General features: G+C 31.0%; 1 protein-coding gene across 3 annotated transcripts in view; it reads right to left on the reverse strand.

The window, feature by feature from the left end:
* LOC143065226 (uncharacterized) overlaps nt 1-24,262 on the reverse strand; it is a 79,424-nt gene that overhangs the window by 25,842 nt on the left and 29,320 nt on the right. For all 3 annotated transcript variants that reach the window (XR_012975425.1, XM_076238667.1, XM_076238668.1), the window contains exon 11: nt 2,425-3,039. Coding sequence is in view for 2 of the 3 variants with exons in the window: in XM_076238667.1 (XP_076094782.1) it covers nt 2,425-3,039 (615 nt within the window). In the remaining variant the exon portion in view is untranslated. The remainder of the gene's footprint in view (nt 1-2,424; nt 3,040-24,262) is intronic.

The raw sequence follows: 24,262 nt of genomic DNA on the forward strand, positions 1-24,262 counted from the left end.
TGGGATTTTTTAAAATTTATTGTCCAATTTTCACAAAAAAATAATATGACCATTTTCATATTATATGAACAATAACTGTATAAAATTTCATCTGTGTCCAAGTTGGAAGTCTTTCTGTTTACAAAATTGTTGATGGTCATACAAACCGATTGCACAAAAACAAAATTGAAAACAATAGAATAACATGATAGCAACATGATATTGCACTTGTATTCTAAGTTATCTCTTTAATGTTGAATGTTTGATGCTGATAAGGAAATCCCATTTCTTACATTCTAATATATATCAGATACTGCATGTTTATAAACCTATACAAATTTTTCTGATATTGCAAAGTGTTGAACACTTAGAATAGTTAAACTTGAAGATATGGTTTACTTTTATAAAAGTTAAAGATCTTTTTAAATACTTTAGCAAAAAATGTAAAAATACATAATTTACATATATATGTGTTATATCTAATAAAGTACAACCATTTTGCAAAAAAGACTCATCTGCTTGTTTGTGACTTTCAAAATCTTTTTTTTTTAAACATACATATAAATTCACAGTGCGTCTTTATATAATCAATTTCAATATTTGTTTATAAAATAAATTAAAAAAAATTCACTCTATCTTTTTTTGCAAGCGCATGTTAGCAAAAACTATGTTTACCAAAGGATGTTTAAGTAAGTTAAATTATACTGAACTGGCTGACATTTCTCAACTGTATAAAGATGTTTATTTCAAAATTGAAAATTGTAAATTTTCACAAAACTTTTTACTATGTAACATGTTATATCATTAATTTATTTTCTTATCAAGATAACTACTGTACTTAACACAGCTAATATAAAAAAAAAAACTTGGAAATTTAAAAACATAAGTAAAGGAGTTTTGGGGTATATAATAATGAGACAGTAACTTAACAACAACTAAAACAAACACACATCTAGAGGACGTCAACAAAAGACAGGCGTCTCAACAATATAACAAGGCTTAAATTATAAAAAAGTGTTGAACAAATTGAAGACCAATTTTTCAAAAGAGCAAACAACTGTAAGATATGACATAAGGCCTCACTGAAGAGGTCAGCCTCGTGATGGAATCTTCATATTAAATCATAACAATAAAATTATACAGTCCATTATAGGATTTCACTGTAGTGTTATGTAAATATGTAAATACAAATCTCTATGTCATGAATTCAGGCATTATATGTCTTCCGTTAAAAACAAATTCTGATTTTATCCTCGTTTATACAAAAAATAATGCTTAATTCTTAACTGATACAGTCCTTATAATTAGTTTATTATATAAAATGAACATGTGGCAGTTATTCTTTTTTAAATTTCATGCTGGTTTAAGCTGATGTCTATCAAATATATTCATTTGTCAAACTTTTTTATACCTAAATCCGTTAAAAAGTTATGTTTTAAACTTACTACACAAAATGGCTTTAAAAATAAGATAACAACTTTTTGGTCTTATAAATGTATGGCTATATAACCATTTCACAATATATCAAAAATAAAAATATAAAAAAAACTTTTACTTTTACCTAATTAATTTGTTCTATAAAACAGGAATCTTCCCTGGTGTAAACGTAAAACCACAAATGAAAGTACTTTAAACATGTATGGCCTTTACCGTTATTTTTAGTACAAAACGTTATAAACTTATACAAAATAAAAAGATAACATTTTTAAAATTAATTGGTTTTTTTTTAAAATCTTTTCAGATATAAAACATCTTTTCATTTTAAGGGATAAAATGTTCCACTCATCATTGTATGACTTAGTAACATTAAAATTAATGATTATATAAATTAACATTACCAATTGACAGGCTAAGGAATTAAGTTACACACAATAATATAAACAATACAAGAATCTATAATTTAATAAAAAAAAAAAGTAACCTAGGCTAAATTCATACTATGTTATCAACACAGAACCAGTATTGGACAAGTATTTCATCTTTTAACATAGAATCAACAAACAATATCAAATATACTTTTATCAAAACCACAATTTTAACCACAACATCATTTCCAAACTACTGATATAACAGTCTGTATGTTCAGTGCTAAAAAAATGTATTTGGAAGCAGTAAAAAGTTTATTTGAAATGAAAAAAAAAACCAAAAAACAATTTCATTAATTTTCATATTATTTTCCAAAATTTTTCTTTTAAATGTATTGTGTAGGACCATACAAATTAGTTTTTGCTTAAAAATATTTCATGTTGTTATAAGTTTAACTTCATTATAAGTTGTGCAAGTTTTCAGTTCAGCACTTTTTTTTTTAATCTACTCGAACCAAAATTCAATTTAATTTTACGTAACTTTGTAAATAAAAATATGCCAAGGTCTAAGGTTTGCTTTGATCATTGTATTGTCAAGACTTATATAACAATGTTTATTAAAGAATAAAGTATACCCTACCTGTAATTCTAAGTCATCACAATTGTGGTTTACGGCATCATCAAATGGCACTTTTACATTTCTGAGGTTAGAATGTGAAAGGTTAAATGTAGAGCCATCTTCTGTTCCTCCCTGTTTGGGTAATGATGAAATTCCTGACTGATGAAACAACGGCTTTTCGATATTTTTGCAAACTGTCCTATATTTCTCTGTTGCTGTAACACTAACACAGTTTGGTATATCCGAGTCATGCTTAGTAGCAGTAACAGGAATTCTCCTGGCCGCTAAAGTGGACTTGCCAGAAGTAGCATCGTGGACGTTTTGATGACTTGTGGTATTGGATGGGACTTTGCATGGTGTTGTATCTGTAGTGTTATAGTTTAGCAAAGGTTGTTGTCTTGGCTCCAATAGTTTACTATGAGTCATGGAGCATACTACAGCAGAATTGTGCGATGAGGCTGTGGCGACAAACGATGATTCATCTCTATTCTGTCCATCAGATGTGTAAGTTACATCACTGCTATTGTTGATTTCACTTTTGTCGTGCTGCTGTGAGGGTTCAATATTTTCCTTACAACTGTCACTGTCATTGTCAATTTCATCTATAGTGGAGAAAAGTGTCTTTTTCTCTTTAATCTGTAAATACAAATTTGTAAGAGATATTTATTACCATAATCAATGTGGATTTATAGTTGCATCATATTAATTTCATCTTCAGGTGTGTAATGATGGTTCCTTCTATTATCTGGAAATCAATCTACATGGTATAATGATGTCAATTTCAAAGACAATTAGTTTCATTATCTAGGCATAGACGTACTACCTAAATTGCTCTTTTAATACAAATTAGTTATCCTTCAGTAATCCAAGATTGCATTTCATTAAATTCAAAAAAGGTACCTTTATTGGAAATTCCGGAGAAATACGTTTTTCTCATTTATCGGCTATCAGACAAAGTTTGATGTAACATAATTGCTTGGTATCTGTAATACCTATTCCCATTAGACATTCAGTAAATCACACAGATCAGAATAAAAAAATAATTAATTTGTAATGTAGCATTATCAGCAACCTGTGATGACACACTTATTGACCCCAAAAGTCTGTCTGGTACAATGTCAGGAATATAGTACAAAGTGGCAATGTATAGGTTTTCAGACAAATATATATATACCAAGTGATGATAGTAATTTTAATATCAACATTTTCCACAGCATGCTGGAATATCATTTTTCTTAATTAGAAGCTTGCTGCCGATACCACTCATTGCAATACAATATGTTTTCTAAATCCTTTATCCTTTTCATCAAAGTCTTTTTCTGTATTTTTTTTAAAGACAGCAATATAAAGTAATACCATAATGTTTATTGATAATAGTACAAGTTTACAAAACAAAACTTATGCTAATTCATCTTTATAAAACTGTACTAAGTAACTTATGAACACATTCATAATTCATAATTTTATCAAAACCAAATTAACTTGAAATAATTTTCCTTCATAGTTGATCTATTGGTATTTCCCATGACTTTTCCAAGGGGAATAACTCCTGCACAAATAAAGGATCTGACTGAATCAAAATTCATCAGATATTGCTGGAAAAAAACCTTTGACTGACTTTCAGAAAACACCATTTTAATAGAAAAGTAGGTGTCAGTTGGATCAAGTGGTTGATATTTTCAAAACTTGAGGAACATGTGACTTTCAAAGTCAACTGAGATATAGCTGATGAAAACCTGAATGTTGGTGCAAGAAATTCATATGACTTACATTTCAAAAGTGGCTTTACTCTTCCTGAAATAATTTGATCAAGCCTGATATTCAAAAATGTCTCAGGTGTTGCTGATACAAATTTCATGTAACTCATAGTCTGATGATTACAGTACAAAAAATCACTCTGAAAGAATGTCAGTATTTCCATATCCCCAGCCCATGATTTGTGTCTGTTGATAATTTTTGGACTTACATATTACTGTAAATTCAGAAATTATTGCGAGGTTTTTATTATTGCAAAAAATGTGACAGAGTTGTAAATGTAATAATTAAAACTTGCATTTTGAAATATTTTATATGAATCAAACAGGCTTTTTCTCTAAATCGTAAAAATTAAAAGCACATTCAAGTCTAAACTGACAAAATTGCATTAATAAATGCATGCACAAAATTTTGAATTTACAGTCTTGGAAAGTTGGGCTTAAGATTTGGAGTAACTTAGTTACATGAAGTTGTAAGATAATGTAAATTTGTACCATTACGTTATAAATATTTTTTATTGTAGCCTGCTACTCGACTTTCCTATTGATAACTCAATGAATCCTGAGATCTTTTATCATTAATTAAAGGAACCTCAGTCAAAAGGTACACAAATTCATAATATGTTGATACTTAATTAACAAAACTCAATTTGGGCGTATCCAAACTAAACTTTGCCAAAATACACGAGACTTTAGAGAGGATTACATAGTACACGACATGAGAACCACTTTCTTGTGACTTGATCAAACATATGGCGTGTGATAATCCTTTAACATATGTTGTTATTTCTTGTTGTTTAGGTGCAGCAATATACCTCAAGTCTAGACTCATAAGGGACATCAAAAGTTAGTTCCTCAAAAACAAATACAATGTCACCATGTCCAAAATCAAGATCAGGGGTTACCATGTCCAAAACATGTGATAATAGTTTGTTAATAAGGAAGCAATCAATTTGAGCATCTTTAGCCAGTCTTCCTTTAGAGCATCTTTAGCCAGTCTTCCTTTAGAGCATCTTTAGCCAGTCTTCCTTTAGAGCATCTTTAGCCAGTCTTCCTTTAGGTGTACGTTGGTTGTTCTCTTTTGTTTCATTTTTATTTCTGTCTCTTTATTTGTTTTTCTTTTTTCTTTTTTCTTTTATCATTGTATTTAAAAGCTATGGCCAATGAAGATTTTCTATGTTTATTCCCCATACAATCAATTGAATAATTCAACATTTAGAATGTAGCCTTTTTTTTTTAATTCTGTTTGCAAGAAATGTTAACTTTCAGAATAATATCTTTTCCTTCTTGATATGATGACCCAATAGTCAAACCAAAACTGTGAGTGTGTCTCTACTTTGTTTTTGTTACAATGTTGAAAACATGATGGCCTCAAAGACTATAGGATGTAAGATTCCGTTGTATACAGAGTTCAATAACCAATTACATTTTTAAAGTATCTGATGATTTTTTTTTCCTAACATAAAACCCCAGATGTGACAGCTTTTGAATAGCTATAAAACAGTTCTATCTGATGAAGGACAATTGATGCACAGTAATTGATATCTATTTCTATTAATATTGTCAATTTCACATGCAATGAAATGTATATCAATCACAATCTAACTAAGCAAACATCAAAATGTCAATACATTGAAGAAAAAATGATCAACAAAAAATCTGACATAATGACATTTCTGACACTTCTATGGAATCTCCTAAATGTGATATGTGAACTTTTAGCTAATAAACAATGAAATAGACAATACAAACAATAACTGCCAAATAAATGAAGCCTAATCAATGAGTGGATTGATTTCCCTGATGTTATCTACATACAAGTACAAAACATGACATATTTAATGAAATTAGAAAAATAAACTAGGTTGTACTGCCTTATAATGATAACTAATGTCTCCAGTTCATCTTTACAAGTCACTCCGTAAAGAAAAGGATCAGCAAAAACATTCTAACACTGAAAAGGTTTTATTATGGCGAATAAGAATATACATGTTTGGTTAATTGGTGAGAATCTTTTAAAATGGTTCCAATATATTTAAGAATTATTCACATGAGTCTTGCCAACACAATTTTCAATTTAATCTAAAAATGGCAATTCAGAATTCATATGGATCAGTGGCTGAACAGTTTTTGGTATACAAGTATTTAACAAAAACTGAAATAAGGGGAGAGATACGACCCCTAGCAAAAACATATCTGGTGTACTTAAAGATTTAAACTGTATGTGTCTAGGGAGTTGAGATATGTACAGTTTATAAGTTATTTAACAATTTATAATATTCTTGGGGGCAATTAAGGCATATGATCCCTTAGGGGAAAACCATGGTTAGCTTGAAAGGTCTTATCAAGGCAATTCAGCCTATATATGGTTCAACAGTAGGGATCTAAACAAGTTTTTTTTTTAAATGAGAGAAAAATAAAATATATATCTTAACCTAAAGGTCAAAGTTCAAGGTTACAAGAAGGTCATGGTGATATAGGACAATTATCTTAAGGTAATACACTTTTAAGCAAAACATCATATATATATGCTCCTGTCAAAAGATAATAACATTATTACCAATGTTGTATGAGAAGAAGGGAGACATAATAAATTCTGACAGAGATCTTCCATCTGACAAAAGCATGAGTCACCTTTTTGTCAGAGAGGTTTTGACACAAGAGAAAACTGACCTAATGTCTGACAACTATATATTAATGCTGGTTAATGAATATTAATGTTCTGGCATTGCCTAAAGATCTCAACAACAAAGTGGAATATCAGTGAAAAAGATTTTGAATGTACAAGGTATGTATGGCCACTTCCCTTGTATTGGTTTCATTCAACAGAGCATTACTAGAAAACTGATTGAACCAAGTGGAATATCATAAAATAATTATATTGAGCAGAGCATTATAGTACCACAATATCTTCATACAGGAAAATACTTCGTCAAATCCATCAAATCAAATATCCATAAAAATACAATTTTTACTATCTCCATGCAAATTGGCAGTAACAAAAATAAATGAATTGACAAAAGGTGTTTTTCAAATGTATTAAAGCATGAACAGAACCTGATTCTTAAGCCAAAAAAAAAAAAAAAACTTATTTAGATGTTTATCAGCAAAACATATCAAATAGATCTGTGAATCTTGTCAATTGAAACTCAAATGTTGTCACTTGTTAATTAGGTTGTAAAGTTACAGATTTTACTGCATCAGCTGATATTGAAAAATACTAAAATCCCTTAATGTATAAAAACTAGAATTATATCTTTATATTTACTGACTATATCAAGAGTATTAGTCTTAAAATGTACATAAAATTTGACATGATATTTCATAAGCACCAAATTTGTTTTGATGTTGAGATGTATAAGTGACAGGAACCCAGTCTTCTATGATCTACTAAACTGTGCATCTTGTTGACATGTGTTTGTAAATAAGTGCAGAAACTGACATAGTGTACACACCCAAACAGATAACAAGTCAGATACAATGATGGATCAGTCTTATTCTTATGTCATTCTGTCTTAGTTACAAGAACAATCATCATCCCTTTATATTTCAGGTTTGGAATCTGTAATAAAACACATTAAACCATAACCCTTTTCCCCAAATTGTTCACATAAAAATGTAATATGCAAATTATTATGAGAAGCCAGCTGTCAAAATTTGGTTCCAAATTGCAGATTTTGCATTTTACTAAGTATTTTTCAAAATTTCAAAATTGTTTTATTCTAATTTTCTTTAAAAAATGACAAGAGTGAGTTATTGTGCTAAGCATTCCTCCACTCCTATATCAAAGAATGTTAAAACAGGAAGAAGATGTCGGAATGATCCTGAAAGGGCAGGTAGGTTACAACAAATCACTGCCAACATCATTCCTGATTAGTACTGTGAACACACGTTTCTTCTTGTTCAAAATTAATTCAAAATTTTCACAGCCTTGATATAGATAATAAATTTATTGAAATTATGAACTGTTATGATATACAATATTTCCTATGCAAATTTTTATATAAATTTTTCTGGCGAAGAAAATTGTTTAACAGCTCTTTATGAAATTTGTACTAGCTTCAGAGTTTTATTATTTTAATTTTACCAGGAAAGTCAGATTTTTATATATATATATTTATTACATTGGTTGCAATGAATTACATTGATTTCCCAGTTAGATAAAAACCGATAATTTCACATGTGAAATAAACGTGGTTATTTCACTCTCTGACGTCATACAACAATAGGCGTTGTCAAGACGTCGATAACGTCGGATCAAAACAAATTGTCAATACGTAGGAAAAAGATATAGTTCCTTACATTTTCTACATTAATTTCATAAAAAAAAGCCATTTGCCAATGTAATAAAAAGAATAACTAATCGCCGTATTTGAATATCAAAAATAAGACAACTTGTGACCGAACACGGCTATGGATTAAACTCGTGCTGCGCACTCGTTTAATCCATGCGTCGTTCGGTGACGCGTTGTCTTATTTTTGATATTCAAATACGGCGATTAGTTATACTATAATTATTGAATATAATGATTTTTTATTTTTTTTTATTTTAATGGTGAATTTTTTGTGACTTGTATGTTTTTTACAGAATATATTTGAATTTTTATAGAATTTTAAGCTTTTTAGTGTCTCATAAGTCATTTTTATGGCTGGATATTGATTGTTTTATGTGTATATATTTATATAATGTTGCTTATATTTATGTCAATCAATATGTGACACTTTAATAAACTATTTACTTACTTACTTACTCTTCTTAGAAAATGTGATGAAAATTTTAACTTCATTCAGTATATTGAAATTCAAAATATTAGTAAACAGGAAATATTTACTGAGAAAAGTGTAAGCCCCTAATTATCTCAAAGTGACTTTCTGTGCATAACTTAATTTTTGTGCTTTTGTCCTTACATTTTTAGGTGTCATAATGGTGTTGAATGTCAAAGTGATGATATTTGCTCACATTTTAAAAAGATAGTAGATACTTAATTACATCATCTACTTTTCATCACCTTTGTAAAATGTTTGATAAGATAATGATCTGATCAGAGATGTATTATGATGAATCTTCAAACTTGAAGACAGGTTTGATAATGTCTTTGTGAATGGGTTGTATAATTATTGCTTCCCTTGACATTAATTGTTTGTTTGTCTGCAGATAAATATTTGTCTTGGTTTGATTGTATCATCAGCAGTAACCAAAATTATGTACAAAAGATATATATTATATTTGTCAGTCTATGATCATTTAGAAATAACTGATGTTTCTCAGCTGAAAGTTTTCTGATTCTGTCTGGAGACTCAATATTACTGTAAACTCAATGAAAACAAGATTTTAGCCAAAGATTCATAGTGGACAATATCCAGTTTAAAAATAAATAAAAAAATAACCAGGTCAATGAAAATGACCTTCTCTCAGGTCACAAACCTCTCACAGAAAGCTATATCACTGAAAGATTCTATATTAATCAAATCTATTCTCTAAAAGGCATCTCTTTTACAAGTACAATACAACAAAAACAATTACTGTTACATGTAAAAAAAAAAAAAACAAGCTTAGAAAGTGTTAATCACTCTTACCAGTTTCAGTAAAGTACTCCCCTATAAACTGTATCAAACGTTAGCAAGAGAACTTAAAATGTTTGTTAACACACAACGTGTAGCAGTATGATCCCAAGATAATTATTGTTAGAGTCTTTACCATCTGTGTATTAGATATGATTTAATATCTGATAAACTTTCTCTCATGTCCATTTCTAATATGAAACATATTACTTAAGTGCTCATGAGAAAACATAGTTATTGGAAAAGTACTTCTTTTATGTTATTTTTATTTTTTTAATTGTTTTGATTTTTAAGGATGTTTAAACAAAATTGATGCATATAACACTTCTATTTGCTTTCATCAACTAGCAGTCATTTACCATACATTTGTTCACATGTAAAGATAAAAAATTCAATAGTAGAATCTGTCAATTATAAGATCAATCATAAACTGTATTACAATGTAGTTTTCACACCAATCAGATGATCATCAGCAATTATATCTTAAATTTTATACATTTTTCTCCACTGCAAATTACCTGTTTTAACTGTTTTGAATTGTTGCCTAATATCAAAAGAATAAAATATGAGATTAACATTTTCTTGTGTCAGTTTCACAGATGATAAACAAAAGAAATATTTCTCATTAAACATATGTTTGATTCCAGAATAACTAAATTTACAAATAAACAAGTGAAACAGAAGCCATTATATTCAAATTAAGTTAATCACATTTAATAAAGGTGTAGATCTTGATTACCTTACATTGAAGAAAACAGATTTATTTAAAAGTGTTTTTTGATGATTATATTGTGAAGAATTTGTCACTGCCAACTTTAATTGATATATAATAAACAACCTGTATCTTGGATAATGAAATCTGTTAACACAATAAATATGAAGAGAAACATGATTTTAACTTCCCCATCAGACCCTGTACCTGGATTAATTCCAGGTGAATTGTGAAAATAAACAAATCACTCAGCACATCTGTGAATCTGTGTAAAGTAATACAAAAAGACAAAGAACTTCAGATAGTTGATGTTCACCAGAGATAAGAACTTGTCAAATGCATACATCGATGATTAAGGTAGATGTTATGCCCATCAGAATAAGGTAAAGGTACCTCAAGGCTTACCTATGGAGAGAAAACTATGGAGAGAAAACTAGAGTGAGAACCGTGGGAAAGTTACCTATCGATGGCAAGCTCTAAAATATTGTTCTGTTATGCCTATCCAAAATATATCATTGTGCAGCAGACATATTTCATTTCAAACTAACCAAAAATTAGCATGCAATAATATATCATATTGAACTAGTGTAAATAAAGCTCCATATGTAATATTTCATCAGTGACAAAAACATGTTTAATTTTTGTTTCAAGCTTTGGTGTACAATAAAAAGTTTGACTTTTAGTGATTAACAATTATCCACATATAATATACATGTACTCACAAGCTCATGCAATACAAAATTCTACTAGGGAGTTGGAACAATATTCACCATTTTGCAGGCAAAAACCCAATATTATTGCACAATCTCTTTCATCATTCAAAATGCTCTGATTTCAATATAGAGAGAATTCAGAAACGACTGCTTTCTCTTTTAAACAGAGTATTAAATAACCAGTGGTTTCTCTTATCACATTAAAACAGACTATTGAATAACCCGTGGTTTCTCTTATCACAATAAAACAGATTATTCCATATTGGTATTATTTTAGTAGGTTTCTCTATATGAATTGGTTTTTGAATAAAAAAGCATATTCACCTGTGAAAGTGTTATTCACCGCGCTAAACGTCACGCGCTTTTACATGCAACGTAATGGTAAAATGTTTCATGTGTAAAAAAAATTTGGTATATGTTTGTCATTAAATACATTTTCTTCTCTCGGAATATGGAATAAAACAATTACTGTCTTTTGTTTCGGTAAATATGCGGTTTTATTGACTTTTGAAAAACTGATATTCACTTCGGCCGTCGTCTCAGTGAATATCAGTTTTTCAAAAGTCAATAAAACCGCATATTTACCTTATCAAAAGACAGTAATTGTATAGTATTGAATAACCAGTGGTTTCTCTAATCACAATAACACAGAGTATTGAATAACCAGTGGTTTCTCTTATCACAATAAAATAGAGTATTGAATAACCAGTGGTTTCTCTTATCACAATAAAACAGATTACTGAATAACCAGTGGTTTCTCTTATCACAATAAAATAGAGTATTGAATAACCAGTGGTTTCTATTATCACAATAAAACAGATTACTGAATAACCAGTGGTTTCTCTTATCACAATAAAATAGAGTATTGAATAACCAGTGGTTTCTCTTATCACAATAAAACAGATTACTGAATAACCAGTGGTTTCTCTTATCACAATAAAATAGAGTATTGAATAACCAGTGGTTTCTCTATCACACTAAAACAGAGTATTGAATAACCAGTGGTTTCTCTTATCACAATAAAACAGAGTTTTGAATAACCTGTGGTTTCTCTTATCACAATAACACAGAGTATTGAATAGCCTGTGGTTTCTCTTATCACAATAACACAGAGTATTGAATAACCAGTGGTTTCTCTTATCACAATAAAATAGAGTATTGAATAACCAGTGGTTTCTCTTATCACAATAAAACAGATTACTGAATAACCAGTGGTTTCTCTATCACACTAAAACAGAGTATTGAATAACCAGTGGTTTCTCTTATCACAATAAAACAGAGTTTTGAATAACCTGTGGTTTCTCTTATCACAATAACACAGAGTATTGAATAGCCTGTGGTTTCTCTTATCACAATAAAACAGAGTATTGAATAACCCATGGTTTCTCTTATCACAATAACACAGAGTATTGAATAACCAGTGGTTTCTCTTATCACAATAAAACAGAGTATTGAATAACCAGTGGTTTCTCTTATCACAATAAAACCTGAAGTATTGAATAACCAGTGGTTTCTCTTATCACAATAAAACAGAGTATTGAATAATCAGTGGTTTCTCTTATCACAATAAAACGAAATATTGAATAACCAGTGGTTTCTCTTATCACAATAAAACAGAGTATTGAATAACCAGTGGTTTCTCTTATCACAATAAAACAGAGTATTGAATAACCAGTGGTTTCTCTTATCACAATAAAACCTAAGTATTGAATAACCAGTGGTTTCTCTTATCACAATAAAACAGAGTATTGAATAATCAGTGGTTTCTCTTATCACAATAAAACGAAATATTGAATAACCAGTGGTTTCTCTTATCACAATAAAACAGAGTATTGAATAACCAGTGGTTTCTCTTATCACAATAAAATAGAGTATCGAATAACCAGTGGTTTCTCTTATCACATCAAAATAGAGGATGTAACTACTTCTTTCTATGATAACACTAAAACAGATGATTGAATAACCACTGCTCTGTATGATCACACTAAAACTGAGTATTGAGTAACCACTTCTTTCTATGATCACACTAAAACAGAGGATTGAGTTACCACGGTTTTGTATGATAACACTAAAACAGGGTTTTGAATAACCACTGCTCTGTATGATCACACTAAAGCTGAAGATTGAGTAACCACTGCTGTCTGTGATCACACTAAAACAGGGTGTTGAGTAACCACTTCTCTGTATGATCACACTAAAGCTGAAGATTGAATAACCACTGTTCTGTATTACACTTAAGCTGAAGATTGAGTAACCACTGCTGTCTATGATCACACTAAAGCGAAGTATTGAGTTACCACTGTTATGTATGATCACACTAAAACAGAGTGTTGAATTACCACTGCTCTGTATGATCACACTAAAACAGAGGATTGAGTAACCACTGCTGTCTATGATCACACTAAAACAGAGGATTGAGTTACCACTGCTGTTTATGATCACACTAAAACAGAGTGTTGAATAACCACAGCTTTGTATGGTCACACTAAAGCTGAAGATTGAGTAACCACTGCTGTCAATAATCACTCTAAAACAGAGGATTGAGTTACCACTGCTGTCTATGATCACACTAAAACAGAGTGTTGAATAACCACTGTTCTGTATGATCACACTAAAGCTGAAGATTGAGTAACCACTGCTGTCTATGATCACACTAAAGCGAAGTATTGAGTTACCACTGTTATGTATGATCACACTAAAACAGAGTGTTGAATAACCACTGCTTTCTGTGATCACACTAAAATCAGATGGTTGTGTAGTCATAGCTTTCTATGATCATGCTAAATCTTGAGGATTGAGTACTTTAACATGTTTAACAACTTCTTTCCATGGCCACAATTACAATTTTAATTAATTCTTTGTCTACCCCTGTCACCTTAGTCAATATACATTTTGGCGTTGAAATGGCAAACATCCATTAGAAAAATAATCAACTTATATTCCAATAATTAGAAGAAAAAAAACATATTTGAAAATTTAGATGCTATTTGTATTAATTGTATGTTATATTAGTAAACCTACCCTTTACTTCAACAGACACCTGTAGCATGAAGTTTGATAACCAAGTCAACATTTCCCAGAATGCCCTCTCCAGAGAACATTAGCACTTGACATGTTTTATAGGATGATATTAATTGTATCTACTCATAAACAGTAGGAATTATCATACAGATGTTCTTTAAGACAATTATCACTGATGACTCAATGGATTTCAAGGTTTCTGCCAAAAATTCCACTTCATGATTTCAGGTGTTTTCTCCAAAAGACAGCTATGCTTAGTTGCAGCATTTAACTTATTTCACTCAATAAAGTAAAATGTGTAACATCAATGGTATATCTATTGACTTATCTAGATATGAAAAAGATTGAATTTCAACAGAAACATATAATCTTCATTTAACACTAGCTTGTCATTCAGAATAAATAAATATACTTCAATATTACAGAAAAATCTATAAATTTCTGACAGCAACACGTTTCTGGACATGTAGATAAAAAACTAGCTCATTACACCCCTTTATATTGTATAATAATTGTTTTAAATGCTAATATGTAGCAATTTTTTTTTTAAAACTGATATTCACTGAGTGCACTGGGCTAGCTAGCTTAATAGAAAATAACCAGCACAAATCTGGAATGAAACGGACATCAATGTTTTATCACATGATACACAGTTATTTCTCTTTAAATGTTTTTGTTGTTGTTGGTAAGTTGATATGTATCCCTTATCTATTATATTTTTTCAATCATTTATTTTTATGTAATGCCATTTTATTTTAATTGCCTACCTTCAAATTTGCAGTGGACATAATGAATTTAGCAATTACCTAGAATGTTATAATGTATCTTCAATGTCTAAGAGAATAGTGTGTTATGTTGTAACTGCAGTGTCCAATAGACTAGAATGTTATATTGTATCTACAATGTCCAAGTAACAAGGATGTCATGTTGTATCTACAATGTCCAAGTAACCAGGTTGTTATTACAATGTCCAAGTAACAAGGGTGTCATATTGTATCTACAATATCCAAGTAACAAGGGTGTCATGTTGTATCTACAATATCCAAGTAACAAGGGTGTCATGTTGTATCTACAATATCCAAGTAACAAGGGTGTCATGTTGTATCTACAATGTTTAAATAACCAGGGTGTCATGTTGTATCTTCAATGTCCAAATAACCAGGGTGCCATGTTGTATCTACAATGTCCAAGTAACAAGGGTGTCATGTTGTAACTGCAATGTCCAAGTGACAAGGGTGTCATGTAGTATCTACAATGTTCAAGAATCAATGGTGTCATGTTGTTTCTACAATGTCCAAGTGACAAGGGTGTCATGTTGTATCTACAATGTTTAAATAACCAGGGTGTCATGTTGTATCTTCAATGTCCAAATAACCAGGGTGCCATGTTGTATCTACAATGTCCAAGTAACAAGGGTGTCATGTTGTAACTGCAATGTCCAAGTGACAAGGGTGTCATGTAGTATCTACAATGTTCAAGAATCAATGGTGTCATGTTGTTTCTACAATGTCCAAGTGACAAGGGTGTCATGTTGTAACTACAATGTCCAAGTAACAAGGGTGTCATTTTGTATCTATAATGTCCAAGTAACAAGGGCATCATGTTGTATCTACAATGTCCAATTAACATGATTAACAAGGGTGTTATGGTGTATCTACAATGTCAAAGTAGTAAGGGTGTCATATCGTATCTACAATGTCCAAGAAACAAGGGTGTCATGGTGTATCTACAATGTCCAAGTAACAAACGTGTCATGTTCTATCTACAATGTCCAATTAACAAGGGTGTCATGGTATATCTCCAATGTCCAAGTAACAAGGGTGTCATGGTGTATCTACAATGTCCAAGTAACAAAGGTGTCATGTTGTTTCTACAATGTCCAAGTAACAAAGGTGTCATGTTGTATCTACAATGTCCAAGAAACAAGGGTGTAATGGTGTATCTACAATGTCCAATTAACAAGGGTGTCATGGTGTATCTACAATGTCAAAGTAACAAGGGTGTTATGGTGTATCTACAATGTCAAAGTACCAAGGGTGTCATGGTGTATCTACAATGTCCAACTGACTAGGATGACATGTTGTTACTAAAATGTCCAAGCAAAAAGGGTGTCATGGTGTATCTATAATGTCCAAGTAACAAGGGTGTCATATTGTTTCTACAATGTCCAAGTAACAAAGGTGTCATGTTGTATCTACAATGTCAAAGTAACAAGGGTGTCATGTTGTATCTACAATGTCAAAGTAACAAGGGTGTAATGGTGTATCTACAATGTCCAATTAACAAGGGTTATGGTGTATCTACAATGTCCAAGTAACAAAGGTGTCATGTTGTATCTACAATGTGAAAAAGTAACAAGGGTGTCATGTTGTATCTACAATGTCAAAGTACCAAGGGTGTCATGGTGTATCTACAATGTTCAAGAAACAAATGTGTCATGTTGTATCTACAATGTCCAAGAAACAAGAGTGTCATGGTGTATCTATAATGTCCAAGTAACAAGGGTGTCATATTGTTTCTACAATGTCCAAGTAACAAAGGTGGTTATGTTGTATCTACAATGTCAAAGTAACAAGGGTGTCATGTTGTATCTACAATGTCAAAGTAACAAGGGTGTCATGGTGTATCTACAATGTCCAAGTAACAAGGGTGTCATGTTGTATCTACAATGTCCAACTGACTAGGATGACATGTTGTTACTAAAATGTCAAAGCAAAAAGGGTGTCATGGTGTATCTTCATTGTACAAGTTATTAGGGTGTCAAGTTGTGTCTACAATAACCAAGTAATTAGGATGGCATGGTGTATCTTCAATGACCATGTTAAAAGAATGTCATGTTGTATCTACAATATACAAGTGACAAGGGTGTCATGTTGTAACTACAATGTCCAAGTGACAAGGGTGTCATGTTGTATCTACACACTCCACATGACTAGGATGACATGTTGTTAATACAATGTCCAAGTAAAAAGGGTGTCATGGTGTATCTTCATTGTACAAGTTATTAGGGTGTCAAGTTGTATCTACAATTACCAAGTAATTAGGATGTCATGGTGTATCTTCAATGACTGTGTCAAAAGAATGTCATGTTGTATCTACAATGTCCAAGTGACAAGGGTGTCATGTTGTATCTACAATGTACAAGTGACAAGGGTGTCATGTTGTATCTACAATGACCATGTAACAAGGGTGTCATGTTTCATCTACAATGACCATGTAACAAGGGTGTCATGTTTCATCTACAAACTCCATGTGAATAGGATGTCATGTTGTTTCTACATGTCCAAGTAACTACATTGTCATGTTGTATCTTCAATGTCCAACTTACAAGAATGTCATGTCATATCAACTAGATTATCATGTGTTTACAATGTATGGCTTTGCTAGACTTAGTTTATAATCAGAATCAGAACAAACTTCTACATCACTTCCCTTACCAAACCCCTTTAACAAAAAAAAACAACATGTAAAATAGAAATGTTTTCCCCAATTTGTATATACACATGTACATGAAACAACAAACATATAATGGCAATATTCAATGAGGCATTTTCACTGTTTTAATATTGTCTGCCTTCCCCATGCTATGACAAAGACTTATTATATAATATCCTCCCACTATCTACTCATGCTGATTATTAGCAGGTAGATTGGTTAAACTTATTCATTATTCATTGTATATTTTATACTCCTACAATTAACCACACAGGATGTTACTGTTTACAATTATGTACTTTTATAAAAAGTTCAACTGAGGGAGAGAAAAAAAACCGATTTGTAAGCTAAATAAACTGATGACACAGAGAGATGTCTCGCATGTCATCAGAAAATTCAGATAAAGATAATCTGATGGCCAGCAACATTGCAACTTAATTCAAAGTTGCTCCAATGACCTGGAGGGGAAAGGCTTTCAAAATAGCCATCGAAACTCATATGTACTGATAGTATTGTAACTTTATAGAATTAAAATTGATGTATGACAACTAGACACAGGCCAGAAGAAGATATTATTCCAATCAAGGGCTAAAGGGCATAAATATTGACAATATCATTATAGTTTGAAATTAAAACAAAATCAACATTCAACAAAATCAAATGGAACAGGTTTATGTGGAATTCCCAGATAAGCCTTGGAATTGGTACTAAGCTGTCATTCATTTAGTAGCCCTCTTATTTACCAAAAGATCAGCAGGAACTGAGAAAACCTTAAACAGATTTAAGCATTTGGTCATAATTGTGAAGAATTGAACATAGACAATAACAATAAATGCTTTCATACCTATAAAAACAAATTATCCATGGCAAACAGACATTTCATGCAATATTCAATGAAAAAAATAAAGATGACAATTTAGGATGATGGAAAACTTCAACTTTATTGTATGGGGGATAATGTAGGATAGATTCTGGCATGTAGCTGTCCTGTTAGAGTACTTATACCATGTATACTGAACAATGATGACTTTTAAACGATTAGATTAGAAATTGAATATTGAATCTGCAATCTGATGGTATCCAACCATTTTATTACTTTATTATTTTTTTGCCCCAATTGAAAATAAGTTTTGAATCTTATCATTACATGACCATACTGCCAAAAAAGATACCCATTTCAAGACCTACACGAAAACCCATAAATAACTATCACTGTCCCAGCAGTGTAAACAAACATATTGTTTCTTTTTAATAGAAACAGCGTGTTTAAATTTACAGAAAGTGCTGTGTGTGGGCCAACTGTCTTGAGGGGGTATCGACTTACACTGCAAAGAGGGTGCTTCCATTAATCCTGTTTTTTGACCATGTAGACCACCCATGTTGCCACAAGCTATCTGTCAACTCTCGGGCTGATTTATAGCTCCTTACTAATTACATATAAAATCTGTTTAACTTTTCTGTCAGCTAATGATCATAATTTAGCAAGATAAAAATCAAAACATTTTCTGTATCTATGCAGCTGTCCTCGATAAAATATTCATCCTTGTAATTTTTTGTCAATTCCAGGGAGATCCTCTCTTACCATGGGTTATTCAATGGTCAATGTATAGTGACCATGGATTCTTTAATTGTCAATAGTGATTGTTGATTCTTCAATGGTCAATAGTGACCATGGTTTCTTAAATGGTCAATAGTGACTGTGGGTTCTTAAATGGTCAATAGTGACTGTGGGTTCTTAAATGGTCAATTGTGAATTTGTGACTATGGGTTCTTAAATTGTCAATAGTGACTGTGGGTTCTTAAATGGTCAATTGTGAAGTTGTGACTATGGGTTCTTCAATGGTTAATAGTGACAATGGGTTCTTCAATGGTCAATAGTGACTATGAGTTCTTCAATAGGCAATAGTGACTATGGGTTCTTACATGGTCAATAGTGACTATGGGTTCTTCAATGGTCAATAGTGACTATGGGTTCTTTAATGGTCAATAGTGACCATATGTTTTTCAATGGTCAATAGAGACTACGAGTTCTTAAATTGTCAATAGTGACTCTGGGTTCTTCAATGGGCAATAGTGACTATGGGTTCTTCAATGGGCAATAGTGACTATGGGTTCTTACATGGTCAATAGTAACTATGGGTTCTTCAATGGTCAATAGTGACTTTGGGTTCTTCAAAGGGTAATAGTTGCTATGGGTTCTTACATGGTCAATAGTGACAATGGGTTCTTAAATGGTCAATAGTGACCATAGGTTTTTCAATGGTCAATAGAGAATACAAGTTCTTAAATCGTCAATAGTGAATATGTTATCTTCAATGGTCAACATGGTCAATAGTGACTATGGGTTCTTCAAATGGTAATCATTGGCCATGGGTTCTTAAATGGTCAATAGTGACCATAGGTTTTACAATGGTCAATAGAGACTACAAGTTCTTAAATGGTCAATAGTGACTATGTTATCTTCAATGGTCAACATGGTCAATAGTGACTTTAGGTTCTTAAATGGTAATCAGTGGCCATGGGTTCTTAAATGGTCAATAGTGACCTTAAATGGTCAATAGTGACCATAGGTTCTTCAATGGTCAATAGAGACTACAAGTTCTTAAATGGTCAATAGTGACTATGTTATCTTCAATGGTCAACATGGTCAATAGTGACTATGGGTTCTTAAATGGTCAATAGTGTCTCTCATGATGTATTGGAATTCAACAACTTTTATTGAGGATGTGTACCTTACTTTCATACATCAATTGAATACAAATTCTTATTGCCAATCTTATTTCAAAAGAGTATTACAAAAACAAATAAGTGTAAAGAAGAAACTTGAAAATATCTAGAAATTAATTATTTTTTGGAGAGATACAGCTGAAAAAGTACTGTCAACCCATAAATTATTGCAATGTTTTTATTATTGCGAAAAATGCTACAGGATTATATTCGCAATAATCTAAACTCGCATTTTGACATATTTTAAATGAAATAAACAGGATTTTTTCCAATATCGCAAAAAATAAAAATCACATTTTAGTCTGAAATGAGAAAATCACAAAAATAAATGCATGCAATAAATTCTGAATTAACAGAATAAACTCAAGAAATCATAAATGTTTTAGTTATCAAATAAATATGAGACACCCAAAAAGCTATTTGGTGATATACTATGATTTTTAGGGCATATACAGGTCATTCTAGAGAACAGAAACCAATTTCAAGTTGTAGGCAGACATCAGTAAAACTAAGCGTCTCCACCATCAAAATGTGTAAGCAAACACTCTTATTACAATTCCTTACCAAAAAAAGAAAATGAACTTATTAGAAAAACAAATCAACAAGAGTCATTGATGACAACAGCTAAATCTGGATCTTGTTGTTAAGTGAAAGGTAAAAATAAACTGATCGATATGTCTAAAAATATATAACCTGACCATATTATATATAAAAATAAGATATGGTATGATTGCCAATGAGACAACTCTCAACAAGATACTAAATGACATGTAAATTTAACAACTATGTATGGCCTATAATTAATTCCTGCCTGATCATATTAACTCCAGTCAAAATTCAAGGTTGATAAAAGAACAGCTTTCCAATGTTCTAAGCCAATGCATCTAATTTATCTGTATAAAGAAAATAACTTCCAAAAAAAGATTTTGATGGATTTTTAAAACATTTTCCAAAAATATCCTACTAGAAATTCTATGAGATCACTAACAATATAATTTACAAGTAATTTCTTTTTTCAAGGGGCATAGCACCTGTAAAAAAGTTTCTCTAATTTTTGTGCTATTTTCACATTTCCTGACCGGTGTGAGAAAAATATTTCTCCTCACTAGTGAGAAATCTGTTCTCGGCAAATGATTAGTCGAAATTTGATTATGACGTCTAAATGTTTTGTTTTCTTCTGAATTTTCCTATTGTGACGTCATGAAAAAAGGCTATCATGCCTGATGACGTCGCATATAAAGAACGCAAGTTTCTGAAAATCTTTGAAAGAAGGATAAAAATCATTAGAGAAACAGATTCCTACACTATAACTCGTGTATTACGATATTTCTCCACTCTCGACAGTTAAATTTTAGTTATTAAAAGAGCTCGGCTAGCCTCGCGCTTTAAATAATAAAATTTAACTGTCTCGAGTGGAGAAATATCGTAATACACTTGTTGCAGTGTAGGAATCTATATTTCTCTAATTCTTCGTCAATTTATCCCTTTCTGCACCCATTGTATAAAACAATTTAATCAACATGTGGTTTGTTTGATCTCAGTTCTTAATTGGTTAAAATCCGATTATGACGTTGAATTTTCTTGTTTGCTAATGAATTTCCTATTGTGACGGCATGAAAAAAGGCGACTATGTCTGATGACGTCACATAAAAAGAACACATCTTTTTGCAGATCAGTCGCAAAGGAGGAATAAGTTTGCCTGTGTATTGTTTGAAAATCATTAGAGAAACAGATTCCACCACCAAATCTCTGTAATACAATATTTATCCTCTCTCAACAGTTAAATTTTAAATACGAACTGTCTCGAGTGGATAAATATCGTATCACACTCGATGCAGTGGTAGAATCTTTATGTATCTACCCCATTTACTCCTTTGGAAAAAAAAACTGACAATGCAAAGGCATCAAAAAAGTTCTGTAAACTAACCATTGTGTCTTTAGTAAAAAAAAATGTCTTAGATTAATATCAAATGGTTGGTCAGTTATATACAAAACATGGATAGTATAGATTTTTTTCTTTCCTGAAATAAAAAGTTCTGTACAGCTTGTATAAATAAAGATAAAATGTGTTAACCAAACTGTATACCTGTTTGTCTTAATGGCAATTTACACAAAATTTGATGAGTTAAAAAAATATTTTCTGGAAGAAAGTTTTTTGGTTTCAATGATTGATCTGATATTCAAATCAATCAATAATGATCTTTTACTCAGTAGGGCGGACAAGATTCAGGGACATCAAAGCCATTAAAACATTCAATAATTGTTTTTCAAATAAACAAAGATTTGTTTTTTATATCAATCTTTTTTCTAATTTTCACACAGACATGAACCCTATTACTTTACCATAGATAATGGTACTGGGAACATCGGCACCCCCTGGGGAGTCTGACAGTTTGTCAAAAGACCATGAAATCAAAGTAAACAACCAGAGACTCTAATATACAACAGTTGTCAATTTTTAATGATATTCGCATGTGTTCAGAATTCTATTTTATCATCTTCATCTATTGAGGTGCCATAAAGATTGTGTCAAAAATATTTATGTACTAAATTATGAAATTAATATACTACAGATAAGAATCAGTGTTAAAACAGTTTATAGCACCTTAATATTGGCTTTCCCTTTACTACATAAATCACACAGAAGTACTTATAGATACTGGAGTCAATAATGGGCAAAAGTACATAGTTTTAATTTCATTTCTCAGCAGTGCATTGGTGCCATTAAATTTATATTTTGAAGGAAAAAATCTTAAGACAGGCTCCTAGTGAACTGATTGAAAATCTAACCAGCTGATGGTTTCTAAATTAAAAATAAAAACACTGGAAGAGGTAACCAGTTTATAATTGATCAATCATTTAATAGAGTGTATGTTTTGTATATACATGTATTGTATTTTCTCATTGGATAGTAAAACTTTCAAATTTATCTTCATTATCAAATGATAATAATATGTAGATACCAGTAATAAATTCTCTGGGTTGTTGTTTACATTACAAACCAAGTATCCCTTAATAATAATATACCAAAGAATTATGTTTTCATTTCAACATCTGATTTTGTTGTAGGCATATCACTATAACTACCTGTATCTTAAATGTGTTAGGCAGGTTTGTATTCACTGGCAACAATAAGAAAGCAAGCACTTTTTTCATTTGATTTTAATTTCTGTGCATAATGATCAAACACAACATAGCAATCAATGCCAAAAATTACTATGGGAATAAAAATCAGAAGACCACATTTTACTATAACTATAAGGTTACAGAGTACTACAGCTGTCTATGAAGCACTAACCATGTTATAATTATGGGTGTGATAAACTTAAATTTGGCATAGTTATACCCAAAACTTTCTTTGGCATATATTTTTTTCAGGACAATAGACAAAGTCAAATCAGGTACTGAGTGTTTGCCACAGTTCAGGGATGATGTTTGTATAAACTTGATTCTGCCAGTTTGTGGTTAATGTTTACCGGTATATAAACTTAGAGCCAATAGATTCCCAAAGCTTTTAATACAGATCAAACTCAAGTCTTTATGTTTCTCACACTTTTTAATTTCAAGCTAGTGAGATCATGTTATCTTCTTTCTTATATATAAGAATTGCATATTACCAGATAGCTTACCATCCATAATAAATTGTCTATAGATAGAGATTCATCACTCTATATCTAATAATCATTCACTGCTAAACTTCAATGATTCTTTAATCAAATCTTACTACAATTTCACTTCTAACATTTTAAATTTAAGGGCAAGGTACAGTAAATGGGTCACAGATTTATTTAAATATTGCATAGATCTTTGGCTTTTTGGACGGACTATACCTTAAAAAATGATTTATCTCGTTCTATCAGAATAGGTTTTACATTTGTATAGAAAGCACATAAATTAATTTCACCATAAAAAAATCTTTGAAATTTTGTCTTAAT

This window comes from Mytilus galloprovincialis, chromosome 2 (assembly GCF_965363235.1).
Source record: "Mytilus galloprovincialis chromosome 2, xbMytGall1.hap1.1, whole genome shotgun sequence".
Classification (NCBI taxonomy): domain Eukaryota; kingdom Metazoa; phylum Mollusca; class Bivalvia; order Mytilida; family Mytilidae; genus Mytilus; species Mytilus galloprovincialis.